Source organism: Sus scrofa, chromosome 18 (genome assembly GCF_000003025.6).
Source record: "Sus scrofa isolate TJ Tabasco breed Duroc chromosome 18, Sscrofa11.1, whole genome shotgun sequence".
NCBI lineage: Eukaryota > Metazoa > Chordata > Mammalia > Artiodactyla > Suidae > Sus > Sus scrofa.
Window position 1 is genome coordinate 7,794,526 of NC_010460.4, and position 20,540 is coordinate 7,815,065.

General features: G+C 44.9%; 1 protein-coding gene across 3 annotated transcripts in view; it reads right to left on the reverse strand.

Annotated features, from left to right (window-relative positions):
* The window catches only part of MGAM2 (maltase-glucoamylase 2 (putative)), a 95,887-nt gene that overhangs the window by 26,695 nt on the left and 48,652 nt on the right, over positions 1-20,540 (reverse strand). For all 3 annotated transcript variants that reach the window (XM_021079094.1, XM_021079095.1, XM_021079093.1), the window contains exons 20-34: positions 19,726-19,782; positions 18,651-18,775; positions 17,255-17,343; positions 16,195-16,244; positions 15,042-15,209; positions 13,504-13,659; positions 11,854-12,132; positions 10,070-10,224; positions 8,398-8,566; positions 7,717-7,813; positions 7,039-7,151; positions 6,442-6,567; positions 4,813-4,941; positions 2,991-3,098; positions 111-173 (exon numbers count right to left, since the gene is read on the reverse strand). In XM_021079094.1, the coding sequence (XP_020934753.1) occupies positions 111-173; positions 2,991-3,098; positions 4,813-4,941; positions 6,442-6,567; positions 7,039-7,151; positions 7,717-7,813; positions 8,398-8,566; positions 10,070-10,224; positions 11,854-12,132; positions 13,504-13,659; positions 15,042-15,209; positions 16,195-16,244; positions 17,255-17,343; positions 18,651-18,775; positions 19,726-19,782 (1,884 nt within the window). The remainder of the gene's footprint in view (positions 1-110; positions 174-2,990; positions 3,099-4,812; positions 4,942-6,441; positions 6,568-7,038; positions 7,152-7,716; positions 7,814-8,397; positions 8,567-10,069; positions 10,225-11,853; positions 12,133-13,503; positions 13,660-15,041; positions 15,210-16,194; positions 16,245-17,254; positions 17,344-18,650; positions 18,776-19,725; positions 19,783-20,540) is intronic.

Here is a 20,540-nt window from a genome sequence, read left to right on the forward strand (position 1 = left end):
TTACCAGCTGACCAGTACCTTCCGCTCAGAACTACCTAACCCAACACCAGGATAAATCTCAGAAACATCCAGCTGTTTAAGGCCATGTAGACAAAAATCTGTAACTGTACCTTCACCTGAGTGTCAGGGTCAAGGGACCCATCCACATTCACATTAGGCAGGTCTGGCCAAACCTAGAGAAAGAGAGGAAAAATCAAAGCCGTTAAAAGGCATGCGCACAGACCATGAGGTGTTTCTCACGCTAGACTCCAACGACACGCATCTCCATACAGTTCTGGGCGATATCTGCCAGTAATAAAACTGCCGAGTTTGAATGTACGAAATTCTGTTAAGTGAAAATAGGCTGGGATCGCAACTCATTCCATAAATTTTTTAAATTTTATTTTTAAACTTATTTTTTGTCTTTTTAGGGCCGTACTCAGGCATATGGAGGTTCCCAGGTTAGGGGTCCAATCAGAGCTGCAGCTGCCAGCCTATGACACAGCCACAGCTACAGCAACGCCAGATCCGAGCCACGTCTGTGACCTACACCACAGCTCAAGGCAATGCTGGATCCTTAACCCACTGAGGGAGGCCAGGGATTGAACCTGCATCGTCATGGATACTAGTCGGGTTCGTTAACTGCTGAGCCACAAGGGGAACTCCTAAAATTTTATTTTTGAATGTCATGATTGACTAAACCCATTTGAAACACACCCTCTGAATAATCACCTTGCAAATGATTATTCAGTTCTCACTGCTATCTGTCATAGACTTATAACCAGATTCCTCTTACGAAAAATAAATGTTAAGTCTGAATTTAAAGGAATAAGATTGATTTCCATTCACAAGCTGTAAACTTAGTCTCAGTGCTTTTAAGCAGTACCATGAGTTTCTAGGGACCCCAAGTACAAGCATCATTAAAAATGCCATAGGAGTTCCCATTGTGGGGCAGCGGACACAAATCCAACTAGGAACTATTAAGTTGTGGGTTCGATCCCTGGCCTTGCTCAGTGGGTTAAGGATCCTGTGTTGCCATGAGCTGTGGTGTAGGTCGCAGACGAGGCTCAGATCTGGCATTACTGTGGCTCTGATGTAGGCCAGTGTCTACAGCTCTGATTCGACCCCTAGCCTGGGAACCTCCATGTGCTGTGGGTGTGGCCCTAAAAAGGACAAAAGAAAGAGAAAAAAAAATGCCATAGTATCAACCAATTTCATCTATAATTAGAAGGATATTAACTATATACATTGATTAAATGAGCATTTACTATATGCTAGGCACTCTTCTATGGTCTGTATCTAATGAGATTTAAGTAGGAAATAGTCCTTATTTTCTAATTCACGTATGGAACATAACGAGCTAAGTTGTGTGCAATACTCTTTGAGGGCAATGATACAGAAAAGGGAGAAAAAAGCTAGTCTTTGCTTTCTAAGGGGGACTATTTTTTTAAATTTTTTTTTTAATCTTTTTTGTTAAGGCCGCACCCGCAGCATATGGAAGTTCCCAAGCTAGGAGCTGAATCAGAGCTATGGTCGCTGGCCTATGCCACAGCCACAGCAACACCAGATCCAAGCTGCATCTGTGACCTACACCACAGTTCATGGCAATGCTGGATCCTTAACCCACCGAGCGAGGCCAGAGATTGAACCTGCGTCCTCATGGATGCCAGTCAGATTCTTTAACTGCTGAGCCATGATGGGAACTCCTAAGGGGGACTATTGGAGTTGGTCTTGAAGGGCAGATATTACTGGGGTAAGCTGGGGAGGAAGCATTCAAAGGCACAGTGAGCACCACAGGTGCCCAGGGCAAGGGGAAGTGACACAGGATTATTACGGAGCAGTTCAATTCTGGCTAAGAGCTACTGTCACCTGGAGTCAGGAAGTTCACTTAAAATCTTGTTGCTATGAATCAAACCATGAGGATAAGGATTGAGGCCACACAAGGGAATTAAAGGAGATAAGAGGAAAATAATCAATGACATGTAGTGATTTAGTTAGATGTTGATTAAGCTTCCTGGGTCAAAGATGAGAGTGAGTGACTGGGAGACAGACTGCCGAGCCATTCCCGAAAGGAGTCTTCATGTTTGTTAAATGACCAGCTGGGAAACATGAGGGTGGGGTGTTGGCAAACTTCCAGACGATAAACAGAGCTTACTGATATCTTAGAGGATTAGACCTGAAACCTTGGTCTTATTCATATTTATCAAGCTAAAAAGCAACAGATTTCTACTTATTCATAACTTACATATACGTGTGTGTGTATGTGTGTATATATATATGTGTGTGCGTGTACATATATATATATTTATTTTATATACATATATTTTTGGCTGCACCTGTGGAATATGGAAGTTCCCAGGCCTGCGATCAAATCCAAGCTGCGACCTAGGCCACAGCAGCAGCAATGCTGGATAGCTAACCCACCGCGCAGGGCCAGGGATCGAATTGGTGACTCCACAGAGATAAGCAGGATCAATAACCCACTGCGTCATGGCAGGAACTCCAAATTACTCCCTATATTTTACCAAGATTTACTAAAAGCCTCTTTTATCTTACATGTATGTGTGTATGTATCTATTTATTTTGGCTACAACCATGACATGCGGAAGCTCTTGGGCCAGGGATCGAACATGAGCCGCAGCCGGGACGATACTGAATCTTAAACCACTAGGCAACCAGAGAACTCCCAAGAACCTCTTTTATTTTTGTCTTTTCTATGGCCACACTCACAGCATATGGAGGTTCCCAGGCTAGGGGTCTCATCGGAGCTGTAGACGCCGGTCTACGCCAGAGCCACAGCAACGCCAGATCCGAGCCGCGTCTGCAACCTGCACCAGAGCTCACAGCAACGCCGGATCCTTAACCCACTGAGCAAGGGCAGGAATCGGAACCCACAGCCTCAGGGTTCCTAGTCGGATTTGTTAACCACTGTGCCATGATGGGAACTCCCCAAGAGCCTCTTTTAATCAAGACATTGTGATGCTGATTAATTACAGGCCCCTAAGCCTTACCTTTCCCCAGACAATATCACTGTTGTCTGGCCATTTGATGAATACGTTGTTTTCCTGCCCTCTGGTGAATGTGAGATACTGGGTCTCATTGCCAGAAATGGCTGGATCCTGCAATGAAAGGGTTTAGAACAGCAAGCATGAGAAAAACATCCCCACAAAAAGTCCCCTAAAATTTTTAACAATTCACAGTGCAGAAAAAATGGTGAAGCTCAGTATCACACACACACACACACACACACCCATGGACAAATGAGAGATCAATTAATATAATGATGTCTATAACATTCTTGAGGAAAACAATTCCTGGTGATATAACAGCGTAATAAGACATTACCTTGAAGTGGAGAAAGGCAATTTATTGTGTTTTCACAGGGTCATAGCAATATTCCTTAAGAGTGTGAAACTATCTTTTCTATTCTGTGGCCTAACTTGTCTGTCTAAAGTGACATTCTCTGTTCACCCCATCCCACACGTGCCCCCACTACTCTCCATAAAACATCCTATTTCATAACTATCATCACTATCTATCTGATAATATCTTTTTTGGAAGGGGGAATTTTTGTTTTGTGTTTTTAATATAAATTTTTGAATAGCTTAACCCCCATCTGTCCCACAAAAATCTGATGCTAAAAAAAAAAAAATACTAAAATGAGCTGGAGAGAGAAAAGCTTGAAATGGCTTATGCATCAGCCTATGAAATTATCTTTTTAAATATTTATTGGCTGTCTCCTTCCAACAGAATAAAATCTCTATAAGAAAAAGGATATTTCTTCATTTATTTACATTATAAACATACACACACACACACCTTTTAGAACAGTGATTTCTGGAGTTCCCGTCATGGCTCAGCAAAAACAAATCTGACTAGGATCCATGAGGATGCAGGTTCAATCCCTGGCCTCACTCGGTGGGTTAAGGATCCAGCATTGCTGTAAGCTGTGATGTAGGTCAAAGGCGCAGCTCGGATCCTGCACTGCTGTGGCTGTGGTGTAGACCGGCGGCTACAGCTCCGATTCAATCCCTAGCCTGGGCACTTCACAGGCCGCGAGTGTGGCCCCTAAAAGAACAGTGATTTCCAAGGCCCGGTGTTTAATTAAGACTTGAACGAATGAACGAACAAAAGTCAGCAAATACCGCTATAACTTTTGGAAGCTGGAAGGGAGGACCATTTGCCGGCAATTATTTCTGTGTTTACCAGGATATAGCTTCCAAAGTGGAATAATAAATTGGTATTCTGGGTCTTAACTCAGTTAAGATTAAGCCTGATGAAGGTTTCGGATGACCTTTGATGAAAACATCTTAACACTTGATTTTGTTCCTATCTTCTCATAAACTTTCGTGAGTTTAATTAAGAAAAAAGAAGTCCCTTGAGCCTCACCACTGCTGAGTAATGGTTAAGGGTAACTTAAGAAGTTTTGGAACCCCTCAGATAAAGGTGAGATTAAGATACAGCTGTTCCTTCTAGGGGAAAAGCCTGAAATAGATGCTTTTGTGTGTGTGTGTGTGTGTGTGTGTGTGATATTCAGTGTTTCAGTGCAGTTCTTCTAACTTGACCAAAAGAACAGTAACAATTAATTACATCCAGTGACACTCACAGTTATGAAAAATACATATTGCAACGTACTATCTTTTAAAAACCACTTTTCACTGGTTCTTCCGTCTTTTGTTTATTTGCTTTTAAATACTTTAAAAATTATAGATTCACAAGAAGTTCCAAAAAATTTTCAGGGAGGTCTCATGTACTCTTCATCCAGTTTCCATCAATGGTACTATTTTAAACTAGGGACTTAGAAAACAGGATCTCATCTTTCTAACTACCTACCAGGATGAGAATAAATCTCATGCCATTTTTCTTCATTTGCTCAATCAGGAGGCCAAGGTTCTGAAAGCTGGGGCTGAGGGTGAAGTCCAGCTTCCGGTCCATGTAATCGATGTCAACGTGCTGGACGTCCTATAGGAGGAAGCATGCATGAGGCTTGGGGTCCTGCAGCAGGGACGGCTCGGCAGTCTCCAGTCCTCCTGCTTGCTGACCCAGCCCGGGCCCCTCTTAATTTCTTATCTCAGTACCCCCTAGACAGACCTTACAGTTCTGCTGAGCTAGATTGCTTTCTGATTCCTACATCTAGCTCACCCGCCCCCACCCCTTCTCCTGTTCTTCCAACTGGATTCTCCCCTTTCCTTCCCTGAGTTAATGTCTTTTCCACTCTTCAAGTCTCAAACCCATTGAGTCTCACACAAGTGCTGGTTGAATGTTCAAGGGCAGGAAGCCCAGGCGTGCCTGAGAAACAGAAAAGCTTGTATAGCTGTTTCTGTCCCCCTCCAGTAAACTTGACTGAAACTATTCACATTTAGGACTACACTATTTTACGGCTTTCTAGAATGTATGTGTATAGGTTTCTGCCATCCCCATTTGGCTGGATGGTCCCTGAGGTGAAAATCTTGTCTTCCCTCTTCTCTGTACAGTACCAACCCAGCTTTCTGAACCTGAAATTCACTCAATCCATGATTATTAAATCATGGCTAGAGTGGTTAAGAGTCAGCTGGGGAAAAAACAATGCTCCTTTGCAGCCTGAAGGTGAGAATCACTCGTATTGCCTTAACACTCCTGGTGAAGAGGGAGCAAAATTTGCTCATAAGCCAAAGCATGGAAAAGAATTGCCTCAGTGAGGTAGGTAGATCTACGGATTTTTTTTTATCTTTTATTTTTTCTACTTTCCTAATTTATGTTTAATAAGTATCTAGAAGAGAAGCAGATAAAAAGAAACAAATGAAGCCTGCTGAATGTTTCAGATGACCTTTGATGAAAACATCTGAACACTTGATTTTGTTCCTATCTTCCTGTCATGAATTGTCCTCCAAAAATCTCAGGAGGTGAACTGAGAGCGAAGAGAACGGGTGATGAGAAAATGATCATTCTAAGAGGAGAAAGAGCATGTTGTTTATGGAATTCGGCCTGGTGACAGCAATCAAGTGCACTTCTAGGGCATTTAGGAGATACTGTCATCACAGGATATGCTTATGTATATGTGTGTGTTGAAGAGAAAGTCAAGGCTTGGGTTTAACCGCTTTCTTTCATACTGTCACTTTACGTCCATTCTCTCCAGGCATAGCCTATAACCTCCTAAAATGGTCATAATCGTGAGATGATTTTCAAGTCCCCGATGTCACGCCTTCAAAACCCAGCCATGGCTCCCCAGGATGTTCCTGGCAAAAGGGAAGGAACACTAGGCCCCAAGCACCCCCCAAAGTGCTGAAGGATTTACACAACTCACAACTCTGAACACCTGATTTGAAAGGAGGTCATGAAATAAATTTAAAAAGCAATGTTTCCTAGCTCATTTTCTGTATCCTAAGGTAGTCATTTGTTAATTTCTATGAAGAAATCTCAATCTCTGATTAGCCACCAACTCCCATAACTAATTAAACCACAGTCTGAATGAGGGTTTCATACGTAGGGAATCTGAGCTGCCACCATTGCATCATACAAATTGGAAATTTCAGCATCATTCTGGTATCCATATCGACTCAGCTGGAATCCCAAGGCCCAGTATGGAACCATTGCTGGCTGACCAATCAACTAGAATAAAAAAGAAACAGGGATCCAAGTAGACTTTTTAGAGCAGAAAAGATGATTGGCTTATTCTTGAAGTAACTGGAGCACTCCTATGGAGTACTGTCAGATCTAAGAGGCCTCACTCAAGAGAAACAGGAAAGTCACCTAAATATGGAATAACCACAAAGACACAGCATGATAGAAAGTCTCCTTATACTCTACAGCCTCCGCTCTAGGCAACCTGAGAACTCAGTGGTTGTCATTGCCTAGAGATTCTCAGAAAGGCTACTTAGCAAGTAGCTCAGAGAACTATGGGCTATCAATAGGTCTTTAGAGCCCTTTAACACTAAGGCCTGACTTTCAGAAAAGAGGGCAATCATGCCGTAGGAACACCCAGGGGCCTTAAGAAAAACCATTGGGCTTTCTCAGTGCTAAGAACCTGGTAATATCTACTAAACACTGGCTGGTTTATCACTGAATAGAAGGACTTCCAACCTCGGTGTATTGCTGAGTTACAAGCTCGGGGGTTGGCCCCAAAACCATATAAAAGTCCAAAATTCCTCCTGTGGTGCGGTATGTCAGGGCAGGAGTCGGCTGGAAGGTCACATCTACAAAAAAGGAAAAAAGAAGATGAGCATTATTGGAATTGTGAGTTATCCAGATACCACCTCTGCCTTAAAATTTGCTACTTTTAGGAGCTCCCATCATGGCCAGTGGTTAACGAATCCGACTAGAAACCATGAGATTGCGGGTTCGATCCCTGGCCTCGCTCAGTGCGTTAAGGATCTGGCATTGCCGTGAGCTGGGGTGTAGGCTGCAGATGCGGCTCGATCCCGCGTTGCTGTGGCTCTGGCGCAGGCCAGTGCCTACAGCTCCGACTTGACCCCTAGCCTGGGAACCTCCATATGCTGCACGTGCGGCCCTAAAAAGACAAAAAATAAATAAAGCAAAATAATAAGGTCATCCAAGAGAAGGGACAAGGATTAGTCAAAATTGTACCCCTAATACCTGTCCTGGAGCTCTCGATAAAACTTAAATTAACAAATGGAGTATCAGTTTAACTGGCCCATTTCCCTTGCCCTGGACTTACTTTATTCCTGGTGATATTCCAGATTCCAAAAATGTGGTCACAGCTGTTTATGCTGGAACATGGGGAGTATGCCTGAGACTTACCCATGGCGTTGCTGTTCAGCAGGAGGACTCCGTGGGCATTGCCATCCCCCTCCAGTGCCATGTAGTAGGGGTGGACACCGTAGGAATTCTTCTTGTACTGGGAGAGCCAGGGGGCGAATAGGTGGGTAAGCAAAAAAAGAAAATCGAAGAAATCATTTTCGCATCATAACCCAAACAGCCAACTCCGACTCAGTACTGAAGCCTCAGTTCAATGTCCTGTCTTTTGCAAAGCCTTCCTTGACCCGTTCCGCTACCCCGAATAAAAATCTAAGTGCCCCACCCCCTGTGCCATCCTTGTTTCCCATGATCTAATTCTATTACAGCACTGATTATCCTATGTTAGCATTATTTCTGCCTCTCTCTCTCTTACTAGCTCATAAGCGTCTGAAGAACAAAGATAATATCTTATTAAATAAGACAGCATTTTATTCTATGTGCTTAATACATATAACGTATTCACTAAAATTTTATGAAATAAAATCCACAGTCTGCAGGAAACGTATATTGATATTTTAAGGACCAACGGGGCAGAAGATCCTAACATATGGCTTATTTCATCTGAGAGCAAAATGTATCATTATAAAGTGGAGCTGAGGGATAGGGCTCCATATACGGGCATGCAGATTAAAATAAGTGTGCCCAGAGAGAAAGTGATTGAAAACCTTGTTTTTCTGTGCTTACCGCGGGGGGTTCATCTCGGGCGAACATTCCCCACATGTGCCAGCTCATGTTTCTTCTGAACGTCGTGTGCTCTGTCTCCCCAAAGCCATAGAGGTACTGAGACGGGAGGCGCGTGGAGATGGAAAGGAACAGGTCGTTGAAGGTGAAACCAGGGAGCTGCGAGTCCCAACTGCAACACAGGGGCAGACCTCGGAGCTGAGCTGAGCACAGGCCCGTGCAGACATGGGCCACTCAGGGACGACAAGTTGATCCAGAAGCCTCCTGAGTGACTGTACATCCGGACTCGGGGTCAAATACTAGGAGATGACCCAGGTCCTAACAATGGCCATCACTCGCTCCCAGGGTTCTGTGTCGGCCTTTCTATCCTGCGGTTTGCAGGACTAAGAGCGCCTTTAGTGGGTCACGGACTCCTTTAGAACAAGGAGCATGTCTTCTCATCTCATTGCCTGGCACATCAATGCCTCTCATTGCCTGGCACGTCAGCTTGAATGTGCCAATAAATGGAGAAGGTAGAAGCAAATTTTTCAACAGAACATGTGTAACTCTTAGAACAACTTTTCTGGATTGGCCAAGGAACTTCTTACCAAAGAAGGTAACACACAGAAAGTCTGACAGAGAGTCAAAGAGGGCTGGAGGCAGACGCACGCACACAGGGGCACAGTTTTTACCCTGATGGGGTGGCGAACGCCAGCCCCACACGAAAGCCAGATCTTGGCTTCATTCCATGCAGCGGCAGGACAAGAGAGGAGAGATGACAACTCCTTTTGTGTGTGACATTGTAAAAAGGCTTTGAGTCTAAAATCTCAATAAAAGCCAAGACTGAAAAAGCCATTTGGCCCTCCTTAGTAATCTTTGCCCTTCCCTCCTGACTCTTCTGTTTTCATTTCTTAATGAGCACAGAGAGAACTGATTTCCATCACAGGTTATCCGTTGTAATTACTAAATAGCTTTCTCTTCTACTTAACAAGAACAAGGAATAGAACATGTATTTTCCTTTCTCTAAAAATAAACATTAGTTTGTTTAAATCTTTGATCAATTAATTTTGCTTGCTGAGTTAAAGACTAACAGAAAACACATTTCTAATTGAAGTAGGGGCAATAGATACACTCCCTGTTTACAAGCGTTAGAGTCTCTAAGGTTAATATCTCACTGGCATTATTATTATTATTATTATGGCTTTTTAGGGCAACCTTCATCTGCAGCATATGGAAGTTCCCAGGCTAGGGGTCAAATCGGAGCTACAGCTGCCGGCAACACCACATCCCTAACCCATTGAGCAAGGCCAGGGATCGAACCTGCAACCTCATGGTTCCTAGTCAGATTCATTTCTGCTGTGCCATGGCAGGAATCCCTGCATTAATTTTTTTTTCTTATTTTTTAGGGTCACACCCGTGGCATATGGAAATTCCCAGGCTAGGGGTCGAATTGGAGCTGCAGTTGGTGGTCCTCACCGCAGCCACAGCAATGTGGGATCCAAGCTACATCTGCAACCTACACCATGGTTCACTGCAACGCCAGATCCTTAACCCACTGAGTGAGGCCAGGGATTGAACCTGAATTCTTGTGGGTACTAGTCAGGTTCTTAACCCCCCGAGCCAGGACAGGAACTCCCACTTGCAGCCACTGTAATTAGATCTAGAGCCACTTGGATTAGCATCAAAGAGTGCTTACATCACAGTGCCAGAGCTTTTTCGTCGAATCTGGATCCCGAAAGGATTGTTCTGAATCCTGACATCATACAGCCGGTCTGCAGTGGAGCCAACTGGAGAGGGAGGTGTGTTCAGAGATACTGGGACCTCATACCTTTTATTAGTGGGATCATAGATCTGCCAAGAAGGGAGAAGGAAACTTTCTGACGGTTTCTCATACCTCCAATCCTTCCTGTAAGCTTATGCTCCTCCGTTCTCATGTTTTCTGGCCAGTCTGAGTCATCAGATCCGGAGGCATCTTATATCCCCAAGCAAGTAGATGCATGGCCCTCCCACCTACTGTGCCTGATACACAGCCTGACCTCCCAAAATGCAGGGTAAGACCTATTCAAGGCCAGCCAGGGCACTTCCTCTAAAACATCCGTGATTTAAGAGTGTGGGACCTCACAGATGCAATGCACGTGTGTGTGGTATGTAAACACACACGTGCAGGTAAGCGTTTAAGATTCTGTGTGAGCATGTGAGGGCATGTTAGACATAAAAGCGCTGAATTTTCCTATGAACTCTGGGACCTTCTTACTGGTTGAGCTTCGAGCTGTCGTGCAACTTTTCCCACCCTAAGGCTGCTCTTTTGTACTTACCACTTGTTCCTACCTCCCTCACCGTTTTCACGTGCAGGGGAAAAAAAAGAGAGAAGTGAAAAGCGTTATCCAAGGCCGGGGAGTATAGCTTGATGGCCAAGCATCCCCTTCCTCATGACGTTACTGGTCCACGTACTCCGCTTAAGTATTGTCTTAAGCCTTGCTTCTCAGAATGGTGTGTCGCAGACCAAAAGCCACTTTCACAACCTTCAACAGTGTGAAGCAGCATCACCTGGGAGCTGGTTAAGAACGCAGACTCTCAGCCTCCCCCAGACCTTTTGCATCTGAATCTCCCTTTTCTCAAGACCCCAAGGGTGATGCCTCAAACACTGAAGTTGAAAAGCAAGGGCTAGAGCTGCTGAGCTGTGCCAGGTGGGATCCACCCCCCATGCGGCCATTAGTCCTTTAAATGTGTTGTCTGAACTGAGACTCACTCTTAAGTGCACACTAAACAGCACATTTCAAAGACTTAGCATGATTAATTTATCTCAATAATTATATTTGGATTACAGGGTGGAATGATATTTTGATATATGGATGCAGTAAAATGCTATTAAAATTAATTACGCTTGGCGTTTCTTCGAATACATTTTAAAAATATGGTTATTGGCAAACAGGTGGTTCACACTTTCTATTAGAGCAGAGTCTCAAAGTGTGGCCCTTTAAGTTGCAATATCTTCATCACCTGGAAACTTGTTGGCACAGCAAATCCACCCAACAGACACCCTGGGGGTAAGGCCCATCAGAGGTTTAATAAGACCTGCAGGTGATTCTGGCATGTGCTGAAGTTTAAGAACCACAGCTAGAGAAATAGCTCTGATGTTGGAAGTGACTTACTCTCATTTATATGACTTACTGTAAAGTCATACACGTTTATATGACTGACTACAAAGTAGACGTGTTTTCTCAGGGCTAAGGACCGACTCTCTGAGGATGATCATGACTTTGAGGGCTCACTGGAATAGGAAGCTCAGTGCCTTTGTGGACCTAAGGCCACATCCTGGCTCTTCTTCCCTCTGACTTTCTGACCTTCACCTCTCTGGGCCTCAGCAGCCCCACCTGTAAAATGAGGGATTCACACCAAAAGATGTTTCCATGTCTTCCATTTGTATGGAGCTGCCAGTTAAGAGCTCCGTCCGTGGCGGACTCTGCGACACGGGCTTACCTTGAACTGCAGCATGGTTGCGGTGTGGTAGATGACGCTCACTCGGAGAAAGCTGATCTTGGCGGAGAGGGGATCGGAGGCCGAGGCAGCCTTGGCGGCGGCGGCGGCGACTGGGGGTTGGATTTGCTCGCCCCGTGAAGACGGTGGTGCTGCCGATTCAGGGGCTGTCAGGTGGGAAAGGTCTGTGGTGATGCCCGTGGGCAGGTACTGAATGTTGCTGGCGGCGTAATTAGGGATGGTGTCGTAGAAACAGGTGGGCACGCCGGGCACCGTCGTGGGCTGGAACAACGGGAGGGACTCTCAGTCAGCCTCTGAGGTCGCACTTTGAGGCTCTAATTACTGGAGAAGGTGGTTATAACGCAGACTGTCTCTTACACTCTGTCCATTATTACGGGTTAAACTGCATTCCTCAGAAGAGATGCTACGTCCTAACTCCTGGTAACTGCAAACAAGGTACCTGGTATCTTGTTTGGAAACAGGATCTTTGCAGATGATGGAGTTGCAGGAGGCCACCAGACTAGGGCTAATCCAATTTGACCGGTAGCCTTGTTAAAAGGGGAAACTGGGACACAGAGATAGACTAAGACCACCAGGAGAAGACGAAGGAAGCGATCAGGGTGATGTTTTATAAACTGAGGCACAGCAAAGATGGCCGGAAAGCCGTCAGAAGCCAGGAGAGGAAGATGAAGCAGTTTCCCTCACAGCCCTCGGAAGGAACCAACTCTGCCAGCACCTTGATCCTAGACGTCCAGCTCCCAGAACTCTGAGATAATAAATTGCTACTAGAGCTCTCCTTTTGGTGCAACAGAAACGAATCCAACCAGTATCCACGAGGACGGCGTTTCGATCCCTGGCCTTGCTCAGTGGGTCGGGGATCTGGCATCGCCATGAGCTGTGGTGCAGGTTGCAGATGGGGCTGTGATGTAGTCCAGTGGCCACAGCTCCAATTAGACCCCTAGCCTGCCCACTTCCATATGCTGTGGGTGCGGCCCTAAAAAGCAATAAAATGAAATAAAATAAAATTGCTATTGTTCTAAGTTACCAGTTTACAGTATTTTGTCATGGCAACCCTGGCAATGCACACACACACACACACACACACACACACACAGGCCTCCTCTTAAGGGTGAGTGGTGACGTGCCAGTAGGACCTTGATCTGAGACTGGAGTTCTAAGGCAAGGTTCCCCTCCCCGTGGCCCTATTGTCCTTATTGTGACCTTAAGGAAACCACTTATTTCTTCTGGCCTTCAGTCTATTTTTCAAACAGAGAGAAGCAGACTTATCTTATTTACGGCATGGACTTTCCAACAGATGGAAAGAATTACTTAAAATACTCAATGCATTCCCAACGAGTTCATCCTAAGTTTAAAAAAACGTGGGGTGTTGAGTGCTGTGACTGGAGGAAAGGGAGCGCCAGAGAGGCAACGAGTTTCTTCTAGTTCAGGGTGAAACGCTGAGCACCTATCCCACGGCATGAACAAAATAATTCATCGCTTGGCACAGTATAATTTTCTTCCTAAAGTCGGACTGCCTACCGTTCAACCCATCAACATTTAGCCCGTGTTTCCCAAGTGCCTACTTGCTGGTGGGACACTGTTTGCAGCTTCCTGCTCCCTGTGGTTATCTGGTCACCTGCTCCCGGTCCTTACCTCCCACAGGCACCCCCGCTGCTGGCAGTTCTCCTCGGAGACCGCAGGCTCCTCGGGGTAGCAGTTGAACTTCTGCAGGTCATGCACTGGAAGATTCCACTCAATGGAGAATTCTTGTCCCAGTAACAGTCCCTGGAGATCAGGGATGCTCACCACCTGAGGGAAGAGGAAGGAAGCCACGATGGTGAAGTTGATGGCGTGGGGCTGCCTGGATCACGTCCTTCCCTGATGGGCTGGGAGTCAGGATCGGGGGAGCCCTCTGTCCATCAACCGCTTTAACGTGGGCTATTTGTCACACTGTCTTTTCTCCTCTGGGGCTTTTGACCTTCCTGTCAGGAAAACGAATCTGACTTATTCCTGACCATGTTAAGGAATATAGATCACAAGCACAGTTGGCATTTCAAATTCATTGCCCCCTGGGTACTGCTGCTCATCCATTTTAATAACAATGGGAGTACTTAGCACAGCTCAACGTTACTGAGTATTTACATGGGTCAGGCGCTGTGATAACCACTTTATATGCTTTATCTCTATTAATCCTATAAAGCAACCCTGTGCTATGAATAATATGGCTCTCTCCATATTACAAAACAGAACCCTGAGGTTCAGAGAGGTTTGCTGCTTTGCCCACAGCTAGGCACAGAAGAGCGAGGATTAGAATGCCCTAAACCCAAGCTCTCGTCCTCTGCTACATGTGTTGTCATAATGGAAGGGGGCTACCCTAACAAACAGTGAATTTCCCAGTGCTTGAAATAGTCAAGAGATTATCACGTAAGGGAACCACTCCATAAGAGAAACCGCAGATCACCCCATCGTGTTCTTCTAAACTCTTTCTGTGATGGTATAAAAAGAGCTTAAAACACTAAGAAAAAATAAAATACCAACAGTGTCTCAAAGAAAGTCTTTAACTTAGATGAGAGAACACACGTGTAAATACTCTCTAGAACTAGGCCAATTTATTGAATAATATTGTCTTTCTTTTCTTTTCCTTTTTTTTTTGGTCTTTCTAGGGCTATACCTGAGGCATGTGGAGGTTCCCAGGCTAGGGGTCAGATCAGAGCTACAGCTGCCGGCCTACGCCACAGTCACAGCAACCTGGGATCTGAGCCACGTCTGAGACCTACACCACAGCTCACAGCAACGCCAGATCCCCAACCCACGGAGCAAGGTCAGGGATCGAACCTGTGTCCTCATAGATACTAGACGGGTTCTCTAACTGCTGACCCACGACGGGAACATCAATTGAATAATGTTTTCATAATACTACATCTGCGGTTAGCATGTCTGCGTTTAAATTTGCCCAGAGGAGAACTGCTTTCTTTCAGGGTCCCAACTCCTACTGTCTTCTTCAGAGTCCTAATGCAAACAAAGCTCAAGCGTCCATATGCAGGGGATTCTCCCTCTGCATCCCTGTGATTTTCCAGCGAGCCAGCTGTCTCTGTGACCGCCCAAAGTCAAAAGAGCAAGGGACAGCTGGCCGTCAGAATCTCAGGCCGGAACTGTCAGTGAGGGGGTCACAGGAATGCACAATATCCCACCTTTGTCGAACTGGTGTAGACAACGTTTGAAATGGGGGTGGCAGCATTATTAAGGAAGACAGTAAAATTAGCAGGTTCCTTGTCCATTCCCAAGATTGTGATATTTGTAAATGTGAGTCCGTTGGGGTCTGTGTACGTATTTTTTATAATCTTTGCCTGGAGACGGTTCTGGAGGAGAAAAATAAGTCTGTTTCAAGATCAGATGTATCACACTGTAATTGTGCCCAAGCACCACTCACTACCTTTCTTGCTGAGATCGACGGTGTGTTGTCTCTAAGGTTCTAAATGGTGCCAGGTGTTTCGCTTTGCATTTCTCTAATAATCAGTGGTATCAATCATTATGCTCTAACGAGTTAACTATGTACAATTTTATTTGTCAATTACACCTCAATAGAGTTGAGAAAAAAAGAAGTGCCTGCTTCAGCAGCATATACACTAAAGTTGGAATGTCGCTGGATTTAGAGAAGATGAGCAGAGCCCCTGCCCAAGGGTGATGCACAAATCTGTGAGGCACTGCATGTGTTTTAAACAAGTCATGAATGGTTACATGATACACAGCACAGTGACTGTCTTTTATCGTATAGTTGATCGTTGCTAAGAGAGTAGATCTTAAAAAGTTCTCATCACAAGAAAAAAATTTGTAACTGTGTGTGGTGATGGATGTTCATTTGACTCACCGTTGTAATCATTTCACAATATGAATACTGAACCATTATGTTGGGCACACGAAACCAATATGATATTACATGTCGATTATGCCCCAATAAAAATAATAAGTTAAAAAATTTCAGGGCTTTGTTCAGAGGTAGAACTTAAACAAAAAAAATAAAATAAATGGTGCCAGGTGATGGTCCCGGAGAAATCTGTCACCCAGACTCATAAGAATCCTAGTTTGTTTTTTTTTTTTTGGTAATGTTTTGCTTTGGCGTACAGGTTATTTACTGATTCTATTACCCGGAACGAGTTCTTCATCAAACGCATCCTGATGTTCTACAGGCTTACGGGTCTGACAAGATGAAAACTTTCCTTTTGAGGTTAATTCCTCTAGGACCGCTCTTACCCCACATGACCCAGTTTCTACAGCAAACCCAAAATGCAAAAGGCAGTCAGAGAAGAGAAAGTGCACTGTGGGTTCTTCAAAACCAGTACTCACAGAGGTGACAGAAAAATCATACAGAATGTATTTGTTTTGAGCTACAGCATCTGAAAGAGAAAGACGAGGAGGCCCCGTTACTACAGGAGGAGAGAGGCAGGGCACATTCCTCTCTTCACTGGAAACACCTCTGCCACCTAGTCCTGCTCACCCAAGTTCCACCTGTTTTGGCAAACCTCACAGAGGCTCCCTGGACCCCTTCGAGCCTCTGAATTCCGTGGCCCTCTGTGGTGCCCTCTTGCTGGCATTTAAAACACTTTGGCGCCACAGGCCCACTATCTTGCTGGACTGGGACTTCCTCAAGGCAATGTCTATAGCTTATTCATGCTTATTGGCCCTGCGCACAGCACAATAACAAATAGCCAATAAATAATTAATGTTAATTCTACATAGGGCAGGATTTTAGATAGTGAGACCAGAAGCTTATGTGAGGTACTTATATGTGGCAAAAAACACTCCCCAGATTACATATTTGCCCCTCAAGAGCAACCGAGGCAGTATTTTACAAATCTATTAGCAAAATGTTATTTAGTATTAATAATAAAACCTAGAGTGAAGAATAATTAAATCCAGCAATGTCTGCTGCTTTGATAGGGGCAATAACATACAACTTGCTCATTTGAAGTCTCCCCTAATGCATGCGCTTGGCCAACTGAACTTTAAGAATAAATTGATTCTGGAGTTCCCATCGTGGCTCAGTGGTAATGAACCCGACTAGTATTCATGAGGACACAGGTTCAATCCATGGCCTCGCTCAGTGGGTTAAGGATCTGGTGGTGCCATGAGCTGTGGTGTAGGCTGCAGATGTGGCTTGGATTCCATGTTGCTGTGGCTGTGGTGTAGACCACCAGCTGCAGCTCCAATTTGACCCCTAGCCTGGGAACTTCCATATGCCATGAGTGCAGCCCTAGAAAGACAAAATAAAAAAATAAGAAAGAAGAAACTGATTCTAAGCTATAGCAATCAGCATTGGTGAAAACAGGGTTCGTGCCATACTGGGCAACTTGCAAAGATGAACTTCCACCGAGAACCATGGTGATGGTGCCATGAGCAAGTCTACCTTTAGATTCACCGTCATCCCAGTACAGCTGCCCCTTTGCTTCTCTCTTATAGTCCAAGGCAATGATGAGTCCCAGGGAATTCCTCCGACTGTAAAAGAGCAATTCTCTATTTCAGAGAAGGAAGAGCTAGAGTGACGTTAAACCAGCCCCCTTCCTGTCCCCGGGACAGATAATCTCCGAGAAAATCCCAGATGCTGAGTCAACGCTGACACTGTATGAAAACACAGAAGCAGGGCGTGGGTGGACGGCAGGCAGCAGAAGGTAGTTCCTGCTGGGTTGGAGCGAGAGCTAACAATCAGCACTCACTGGGTGCTCACCACGTGGCAGGCACTCTTTAAGTGTCTCGTGTACTCTAAATCATTTCTGCTATTTCCTTTGACCCTCTTAATAACTCCAAAAAGTTGAATGACCATCATCACCAATTTACCATGATAAGCAGAAACAAAGAACAGAAGCTGCCCATGTTAACACATTAGGTAAGAGGCAGAGTTAAAGCTTGAGGCCAAACTTTCTTGCTTTTGATCTTGAACCTATTGATTTTCACATAACTTTTTTTTTTTTTTTGTCTTTTTGTCTTTTTAGGGCTGCACCCACAACATATGGAGGTTCCCAGGCTAGGGGTCTAATCAGAGCTGTTGCTGCCGGCCTATACCACAACTGCAGCAACTTGGGATCCGAGCTGCATCTGCGACCTACACCACAGCTCATGGCAACGCTGGATCCTTAACCCACTGAGCGAGGCCAGGGATCGAACCTCTAACGTTGTGGTTCCTAGTTGGATTCGTTTCCACTGCACCACAATGGGAACTCCCACATAACAACACTTTATCTTCTGTTGAACTTGCATTGCATCTCTCATGCTTAAGGGAATCTACTTAAGGACAATTTCTGACCCTAAGGAAATTGTCACGAGTAATTATCTTGACTATTCTTTTCTAAAAACTTACTTATTTTGGCCATACACGCAGCATATGGAAGTTCCTGGGCCAGGGATCAAATCTGAGCCACAGCTGCAACCTGTGCCACAGCTGTGGCAATGCTGGATCCTTAACCCACTGTCCCGGGCTGAGGACTGAACCTGTGCTTCAGCAGTGATCTGCTGTAGAGATCATTGGATCCTTAACCCACACCAGAGTGGGAACTCCTTGACTATTATAATCTGATTCAATCTAAAAGTGAAAGACAATGGAAATGGAAAGGAATTGAGACTACATTTATCTCTGGCTAAATGAAGACTGAGCTGCCAATTCTGGGCTTGAAAGCACGTGAGAAGGATTACTCACTGGAGATGTTTTCCCTTAGTTTATCCGCCTTCCGTCCCTATTTTCCTCTCCTGTAACACCCTGCCCCTTAGAGCACCAGAGCAGTCACCTCTTAGAAGAGTGAGGCACTTACCTGGCCTCTGTGGTTGTGTTTGGCTGCTGGGTGGGAAAGATGTAGCCCCCTCGAAGGTGAAGTCCTATCCTGTCACCTGGCAGTAGCATCTCCACAAATTGTTTCCTCCATTGGGTGGCTACTCCCTAACCATCAAAAGGAAAAAAGATCACATGACCTTGGAGATCAGCTAGTTCAGCTGCCTCATTTTATTTTTTATGTATTATAGTTCATTTATAATGTTCTGTCAATTTCTGCTATACAACAAAGTGACCCAGTCAACCATTTATATAACATAATATAATATATTATAATATAATAATATATATAATATATATATAGCCGTTCTTTTTCTCACATTAGCCTCTATCATATTCCATCTCAAGTGCCTAGGTATAGTTCCCTGTGCTAAACAGCAGGATCTCATTGCTTATCCATGCCACAGCTGCCTCATCTTAAATAAGAGAAAAACAGGAATTCCCATCGTGGTACAGGGGAAACGAATCCGACTAGGAACCATGAGGTTGTGGGTTCGATCCCTGGCCTTGATCAGCTGGTTAAGGATCTGGCATTGCTGAGGCTCTGGCATAGGCTGGCAGCTACAGCTCCGATTAGACCCCTAGCCTGGGTACCTCCATACGCTGTGGGAGCAACCCTAAAAAAAAGACAATAGAGCAAAAATAAAATAAAATAAAAAATAAATAAATAAGAGAAAAATAAACCCCCCCTCCCCCTCCAAAGGGTAGTGCCTTGCCCAAGTCATATAAGCAGTTGATAGCAGAGATTCCAGTCCACCCTATTTCTCTGCAGTACCCCATGCTGTGATTCCACAACTGGGCTTTAATTCTCCAGGTCATCACCACCCAAGATGCATCACTAGTCCAGAGAGCTGCATAGCAGCCAGGCTGATATAATGAAAATTGCCATAAAATCTACCCCAATTATTTCAATGATTCATTGTACATCTGGAAAGGCCTTCTTCCCAGGAAAGTACCCACTAAAAGTACCCCTGTATTATTTTAGCCCAAGACCGCGGCCTCAGAGTTGCCCTCAGCTGGAGGCAGGTCTCCAAGCCCAACAGGGCTGCGTCACTTACAGTCTCATAGTCGTACCAGATGGCGTCCGGTATGTACGCTTTTGCAGAGTCCACACCCTAGGACAACAACAATAACGAGCACTGACTTATGTAATAACTGTATGGGAAAAAAGACTACACACATGCATGTGTATAAACAACTCATTTTGCTGTACACCTGAAACAACACTGTAAATCGATTATAGGTCAATAAAATTTGAAAAAAAGAATGAGCAGGAGTTCCCGTCGTGGCTCAGTGGTTGACGAATCTGACTAGGAACCATGAGGTTACAGATTCGATCCCTGGCCTCGCTCAGTGAGTTAAGGATCTAGCATTGCTGTGTCTGTGGTGTAGGCCGGCAGCTATGGCTCCGATTCGATCCCTAGCCTGGGAACCTCCATATGCCGTGGAAGCGGCACAAGAAAAGGCAAAAAGACAAAAAAACAAAACAAAACAAAACACAAAACCCAATGAGCAGCACTGGCACATCCCTTTCCAGTTTGCACAACACCTTCATACATAGTTGCATGTGCTCCTCTCAACAACCAACAGAGACAGGTGGGATCATCCCACTGTACCAGCAAAACACAGATACTCAGAACAGTTGGGCAGTTTACCCAAAGCAGAGCTGTTTCTAGAAATTACGTTGGTTTTGCTTTGAGGCTCCTGAAAGCAGCAGAGAAAGTTTATTCCCTGAGTGATTTGTAATCTGACAGGTGGGAGGAGAATGAAGCATCTAAGCCCCCAGAAGAGGCTTCTAGGAGGACCACTTGCTAGTTAGCAGGATGGACCATGAGATGCTGTGGCTAAAACATTAGCTCCAAGGGCCTTTGAC